The sequence below is a fragment of the Saccoglossus kowalevskii genome, chromosome 6 (assembly GCF_978046115.1).
Source record: "Saccoglossus kowalevskii chromosome 6, keSacKowa6.1, whole genome shotgun sequence".
Taxonomy (NCBI): Eukaryota; Metazoa; Hemichordata; class Enteropneusta; family Harrimaniidae; genus Saccoglossus; species Saccoglossus kowalevskii.
In genome coordinates, this window is record NC_140646.1 from 18,830,559 (window position 1) to 18,838,720 (window position 8,162).

General features: G+C 37.5%; 1 protein-coding gene across 1 annotated transcript in view; it reads left to right on the forward strand.

Moving 5' to 3' along the window:
• LOC100378794 (glutathione synthetase-like) overlaps window positions 1-5,230 on the forward strand; it is a 35,462-nt gene extending 30,232 nt beyond the window's left edge. The window contains exon 11 of the mRNA XM_085500144.1: window positions 3,255-5,230. Within this exon, the coding sequence (XP_085356270.1) occupies window positions 3,255-3,378 (124 nt within the window). The 3' untranslated portion in view covers window positions 3,379-5,230. The remainder of the gene's footprint in view (window positions 1-3,254) is intronic.
• Window positions 5,231-8,162: the final 2,932 nt, after the last annotated feature.

Sequence of the window (8,162 nt, forward strand, 5' to 3'; positions counted from 1 at the left end):
CTCTATCCAGTCACATGTGTGCATTGCCTCTAACTCTATTCTGTCACATGTGTACATTGCCTCTAACTCTATCCAGTCACATGTGTACATTGCCTCTAACTCTATTCTGTCACATGTGTACATTGCCTCTAACTCTATCCAGTCACATGTGTGCATTGCCTCTAACTCTATTCTGTCACATGTGTGCATTGCCTCTAACTCTATCCACTCACATGTGTACATTGCCTCTAACTCTATCTAGTCACATGTGTTCATTGCCTCTAACTCTATCCAGTCACATGTGTTCATTGCCTCTAACTCTATCTAGTCACATGTGTTCATTGCCTCTAACTCTATCCAGTCACAGGTGTACATTGCCTCTAACTCTATCCAGTCACATGTGTACATTGCCTCTAACTGTATCCACTCACATGTGTTCATTGCCTCTAACTGTATACAGTCACATGTGTACATTGCCTCTAACTCTATCCAGTCACATGTGTACATTGCCTCTAACTCTATCCACTCACATGTGTATATTGCCTCTAACTGTATACAGTCACATGTGTACATTGCCTCTAACTCTATCCAGTCACATGTGTGCATTGCCTCTAACTATATCCAGTCACATGTGTGCATTGCCTCTAACTCTATCCAGTCACATGTGTGCATTGCCTCTAACTCTATTCTGTCACATGTGTACATTGCCTCTAACTCTATCCAGTCACATGTGTACATTGCCTTTAACTCTATTCTGTCACATGTGTACATTGCCTCTAACTCTATCCAGTCACAGGTGTACATTGCCTCTAACTCTATCCAGTCACAGGTGTACATTGCCTCTAACTCTATCCAGTCACATGTGTACATTGCCTCTAACTCTATCCAGTCACAGGTGTACATTGCCTCTAACTCTATCCAGTCACATGTGTACATTGCCTCTAACTATATCCAGTCACAGGTGTACATTGCCTCTAACTCTATCCAGTCACATGTGTACATTGCCTCTAACTCTATCCAGTCACAGGTGTACATTGCCTCTAACTCTATCCAGTCACATGTGTGCATTTCCTCTAACTCTATTCAGTCACATGTGTGCATTGCCTCTAACTCTATCCAGTCACATGTGTACATTGCCTCTAACTATATCCAGTCACATGTGTACATTGCCTCTAACTCTATCCAGTCACATGTGTAAATTGCCTCTAACTCTATCCAGTCACAGGTGTACATTGCCTCTAACTATATCCAGTCACATGTGTACATTGCCTCTAACTCTATCCAGTCACATGTGTACATTGCCTCTAACTCTATCCAGTCACAGGTGTACATTGCCTCTAACTCTATCCAGTCACATGTGTACATTGCCTCTAACTCTATCCAGTCACATGTGTACATTGCCTCTAACTCTATCCAGTCACAGGTGTACATTGCCTCTAACTCTATCCAGTCACAGGTGTACATTGCCTCTAACTCTATCCAGTCACAGGTTCACAGGTGTACATTGCCTCTAACTCTATCTAGTCACATGTGTACATTGCCTCTAACTCTATCCAGTCACATGTGTACATTGCCTCTAACTGTATCCACTCACATGTGTTCATTGCCTCTAACTGTATACAGTCACATGTGTACATTGCCTCTAACTCTATCCAGTCACATGTGTACATTGCCTCTAACTCTATCCACTCACATGTGTATATTGCCTCTAACTGTATACAGTCACATGTGTACATTGCCTCTAACTATATCCAGTCACATGTGTGCATTGCCTCTAACTCTATCCAGTCACATGTGTGCATTGCCTCTAACTCTATTCTGTCACATGTGTACATTGCCTCTAACTCTATCCAGTCACATGTGTACATTGCCTCTAACTCTATTCTGTCACATGTGTACATTGCCTCTAACTCTATCCAGTCACATGTGTGCATTGCCTCTAACTCTATTCTGTCACATGTGTGCATTGCCTCTAACTCTATCCAGTCACATGTGTGCATTGCCTCTAACTCTATCCAGTCACATGTGTGCATTGCCTCTAACTCTATTCTGTCACATGTGTACATGGCCTCTAACTCTATCCAGTCACATGTGTACATTGCCTCTAACTCTATCCAGTCACATGTGTACATTGCCTTTAACTCTATTCTGTCACATGTGTACATTGCCTCTAACTCTATCCAGTCACATGTGTGCATTGCCTCTAACTCTATCCAGTCACATGTGTACATTGCCTCTAACTCTATCCAGTCACATGTGTGCATTGCCTCTAACTCTATCCAGTCACATGTGTGCATTGCCTCTAACTCTATCTAGTCACATGTGTACATTGCCTCTAACTCTATCCAGTCACATGTGTGCATTTCCTCTAACTCTATTCAGTCACATGTGTGCATTGCCTCTAACTCTATCCAGTCACATGTGTACATTGCCTCTAACTCTATCCAGTCACATGTGTAAATTGCCTCTAACTCTATCCAGTCACAGGTGTACATTGCCTCTAACTATATCCAGTCACATGTGTACATTGCCTCTAACTCTATCCAGTCACATGTGTACATTGCCTCTAACTCTATCCAGTCACAGGTGTACATTGCCTCTAACTCTATCCAGTCACATGTGTACATTGCCTCTAACTATATCCAGTCACATGTGTACATTGCCTCTAACTCTATCCAGTCACATGTGTACATTGCCTCTAACTATATCCAGTCACATGTGTACATTGCCTCTAACTCTATCCAGTCACATGTGTAAATTGCCTCTAACTCTATCCAGTCACAGGTGTACATTGCCTCTAACTCTATCCAGTCACATGTGTACATTGCCTCTAACTCTATCCAGTCACATGTGTACATTGCCTCTAACTCTATCCAGTCACAGGTGTACATTGCCTCTAACTCTATCCAGTCACATGTGTACATTGCCTCTAACTCTATCCAGTCACATGTGTACATTGCCTCTAACTCTATCCAGTCACATGTGTACATTGCCTCTAACTCTATCCAGTCACATGTGTACATTGCCTCTAACTGTATACAGTCACATGTGTACATTGCCTCTAACTCTATCCAGTCACATGTGTACATTGCCTCTAACTCTATCCAGTCACATGTGTACATTGCCTCTAACTGTATACAGTCACTGGTGTACATTGCCTCTAACTGTATACAGTCACTGGTGTACATTGCCTCTAACTATATCCAGTTACAAGCGTATACCTATGATGAAAATTAATCATAGTTTAAATATTTTTATATTGGTCAATTTTACAGCAATGGGGATGATGTACTTTACAACAGCGTTGCTGGTCACCTACTACGAACCAAAAACACTGGATTTGATGATGGCGGTGTTGCTGCTGGAGCAGCTGTCCTGGACAGTCCATATTTGGTCTAATGGTATTCCTGTGGATTGATGCTTGGAAAGCTGGCTTTCAGAGATACTATTGAAAGGGCATTGTCTGCAAATTTTGACAATTTTTATAGACTTGTATACTTTGTTTCAGATATTAACATCATTGATAAATTTGGGATTTTTTTGCAATGAAACATTGTATAGCATAATCAATTAATATATTGTATCCTAAATTATTATTGGATATCTTGAAGGTGAAAATATCTTGCTTCAATTTAATGAAAAATTTGAAGACGTGTGATACACACGTTATTACATCACTTTCTAATTATAGGCATTAGAAGTTGATGCAAACACAACAAACAATGCAACATCACAGGCATGTATGCTTGCCCCCCCCCCCCTCCTCCCCTAGTCAAAAAATGGTCATGCTGTTCTGTCCTCACTCCATTGTATAATCACATTTTTGTATAGGGTTTACATTTAAGTTTAAAATAAAATTGTTTCCTCCCAATGATTTTAATTACAATCATTTTTCTGAGTAGTATTGATTCATAGTTGGTTAGAAATGCCAAAAACAAAAAGGTAAGATATGTTATTGTGCTGAAGGAAGAAATTTCTAAAATTACTAATTTTAATGCCAGTTACTGGTTTGTCTAATATTAAAATAGTGTGATGTGCGTGGAAGCTCTCTGGTCGATTTAGAGACCAGGTTGACAGTGAACACACCTCTAATCAGACTTTACGACCTATGCAAATAATGTTAAAGTCAGAATTGTTGTTACAGGCCACTTTATAGAACAACACATCCCGCTTTAGTAAGGTAGTTGACTCATATTGTGAGAGGAAATCTGCCAAATGCAATTTGCATATACATAGTTTCATGGTCAGATGTAGTTTGATGCATGTCTTCTCAGCGGCCATAACTCTGTGACCATTGATTAAGGTAGAAGCCTAGTCATAATTTTTGACAAAATTGGTCATAAATTGCATGACAATGTTTATTATGTACAATCATGAAGCTAATGTCTCATGGTACAATGAAATAGCATTATTTTGTGTGTCACAGTTATGCTTTTTGAGAAACGTGTCCTAATATTTCTTGAAAATTGCTATTTTTAGAACAATTTCATAGAACACGTATGTTAAAGAAAAATTTTTTGACACTTTTTTTAAAACCCAGATTTTTTAAATAATTCAGAACAACAAAAAGTACTTCATTATTATCAATATAATATTTTTTTCAGCCTATGTCACCAGGTTAGATTTTGAGATATTGCATAATATCTCTGCCATTACCTGTGGTAAAAGTGTTATAATACTGTCAATTTAACGAAAAAAAGGCTGGTGACCCCCAACTTTTTTAAAATCCTTATATTGCCTTGGAGTACAGTTTATTGCAAAATGAATAAATTCTGGTTATTTAATTTATGAATAGGTTTCTACCTTAAACGCAACATCAGATTGGGTTTTTCAGTTTTTTTGCTTATTCCTATTTGCAAAACTCAACCTTTAAATGGAAATTAACAATCATCCAGGATGTTCCGTCATCAGTGCAAGTGAATGTGTGTTCCCTATCCTCAGAGAGTTATGCATGTTTGGAATTCATGGTATTGTCTTCCATCACATTCCATGTTCTATTAGAAGTGGATTTCCAAATAGAAGCACATGTAAACAAGAAAAAGTTCTTTTATTGTGTACTTGAATATTTAAAACATGATTTATTTTAACTATATAATAAATATAAAATGGAGCAAATACGATATATCATGCAAGATTTTGAAAGTCCTGTAATTGTTGCTAATGAATATTAATGCCATTGTCAGTGGGAATAAAAAAATATGCAAATTTTGATTTTAAAAGAATAAAGGAAAATGTGATTCCTCAGAGAAAATTATTGTTTTTGGGACCTGTGTTTATTGTCAATTTCATAAATTGTACAAGTATTGTCATTGTTCTTTGTTTTATTTTATTTCAATGAAAGTTTAAATACGACAGTCACTTTATGTCAATCATATTTGGCTAACAGGATTGACATTGACATCAGTGTTACCAGTACATTCCATTTATCTTATTTATACATTTGATGCCACCAGCTGTCTGGTCCAAGATGGGGATGAGTGTGTTCTTGTGCCCTGTATACACTCTCTACCACTATCTTGTCCATCGGGGCAAGCAGCTAGGGACCTAGTGGCAATACTCTGACCTCAAGATCAGATACTCTGCCACAATTTTTTATTTGCCATGTGGAGGGTAAACACACTTTCTCCAGGGGGATGCACCACATTTCCTTGGTGGATTATAGTAAATCTCTGGACTAGCATAATCCGAGATGTCTTTTACAGCAAAAATCCAAAATGTTTATTTACTGACCGAGGACCTGTCATTGACCATGTACCATTGCAATGATCTTTCTGCTGATAGTGTATGCTATATTCCAGCAGAATCACAAATTCACACATGCCTTGATTGCTAATATTCGGGCTCGTACACCCGCTGTATTTATAATATCATGTACACCAATTAAATAGTTGCTGTTATCCCTTGTACATTATCTCTTGTGTCATTTGACCAAGGGTGTTTTATTATATGTGGATGGTGTTAGCTGTTTAGGCTTACATGTTGGCATTTTTATTGATTCTTGAGAATATAATCATTTTGATTTCTCGTTACAGTTTGTCATCAAAGAAAGTTTAGAAAGAACTCCTGTGTGCTGAGAGTATTAGAGACGCAGTAAAAATTAATTCAAAATTACTTGTACTTGAAATAATGATGGAAAAGCTGAAAACTAATTATGCAAATCAGAAAATTAAAATGAACAGATTTGAGTTTAAAACTAATAAGGTCTGCACAATGTAACAGGCCATCTATGTACTAAGTTTCATTGAAATGTGATCAGAACCAAAAAATTATGAATTATTTTGCTAATTAGGCAATTAATATGAACAGATTTTAACCCAAAACTGATCATATTTGTACATTGTCCTAGAGCATCTATGTACAAAGTTTCATTTAAAGGTGATTATAAGTGAAAAAGCTGAAAATTCAATAATTATGCAAAATAGCTACTTAATATGCACAAATATTTATCCCAAAACAATCGTCTCTGCATATTCCTTGAGTATCTAGGTACCATGTTTCACTGAAATGCAATAATCACTACTTGAAATATCAAAAGCTGAAAATGAATTTATTATGCAAATTAGGTAATTAATATGTACTGATATTACCCTAAAAACTCCCAAGTCTGTGCAGTGTCCTATGACATCTAGGTACCAAGTTTCATTGAAATGTGATGACTAGTAAAGCCGAAAATGTACTAATCACTATGCAAATTAGGTAATTAATATGCACAGATTTTCACCCAAAACTAATCAAAACCTGGCATTAGTGCAGAGCATCTACGAACCAAGTTTCATTAAAATCCAATGATATGATATTAGATATCAATGGGACAGCTGAAAATTAGCTAAGTATCATGCAAATTAGGGAATTAATATGCACGGATTTTTACTAAAAAACTAATCAAATCTGCGCATGAGTTCAGAGCATCTATGTGCCAAGTTTCATAAAAATTCAATTAGTGGTTCTTTAGATATCAGTGGAAAAGTCAAGGAACAGCTAAAAATAAACTAATTATCATGCAAATTAGGTAATTAATATGATGGATTTTTACCAGAACCTAATCACATCTGCGCATTTGCATCTATGCACCAAGTTTCATCAAAAACCGATGTATGATTCTTGAGATAACAGTGGAACAGACGGACACACACACACACACACACACACACACACATACACACTAACTGGCCCTAACTGCAAAGACTCCCAGTGTGTGCTTTGCACACGGGAGTCAAAAACACACCGCTACGCAAGTTGTACGAGATATCAAATATTTTAATACATAACAATAATGCAAATACGAAAACTAGCAATTATAGAACTACAAAATCAAGAAAAATTTGGGCAGGGGGCTCCTTTGGTCTGACTTCCTGGGGCCAAGGTCAAGGTCGCTGACCTTGAGTGGCAAATTTTGGTCAAACAAGAGTGCTGAGAATGGAGGTTGGCCACCTTGAGAATGGTGGCGGTACTCTTGAATGGGGGGGGGGGGCAGGATGAAATCCTCATACTTACTACTACGACTATTTTCTCCCAGTGTCAGGACAGATTGGCCATGAGAGGGCGCTAGTCATGTCAAACCTTACAATTCTTCACCAGACTACACACCCACTCACTAACACACAGCACACAATAGCAATATGGTTAGGTTGCAGGATGTAGCGACCGCCAATCCAAAACAACTAGACGGTTTAAAACAAGTAATAACGATAACATAACTAAGAACAAACATGAATAATTCAATGAAACTGAAAACAATAATACACAAATAAAAACTAAATGTGTTTATATAGATACTTGTATCCCTTTTTATGCACACAGACCGCCCAGAAAAAGAAGAAAAAACAGATAAAAACTGCCTTGGGGAAAATACAGCTAGAAACCTGTGTTCGTCACCTTGTCGTGCGCGCCAGGGGATGAATGTCTGGTTTCATCCAGACCAAAATACTAGTAAATTACACTACTAAAAAATGTTTAAGGAAAACTGAACCGTGTCTAGTCCAGCGTAGAATGAATTACTAATACAGACTTCTGTTTTATATACCCACAAATCACGTGCCTGACATAAAGGTTATGATTGGATCAGTGTTAAAATAATGTGAAGACAATAGTTTCCCGCTATCCACTCACTGACACACCATGCACGATAGATATATGGTTAGGTTGCAGGATGTAGCCAACATAAAACAATAAAAGAACAAGTA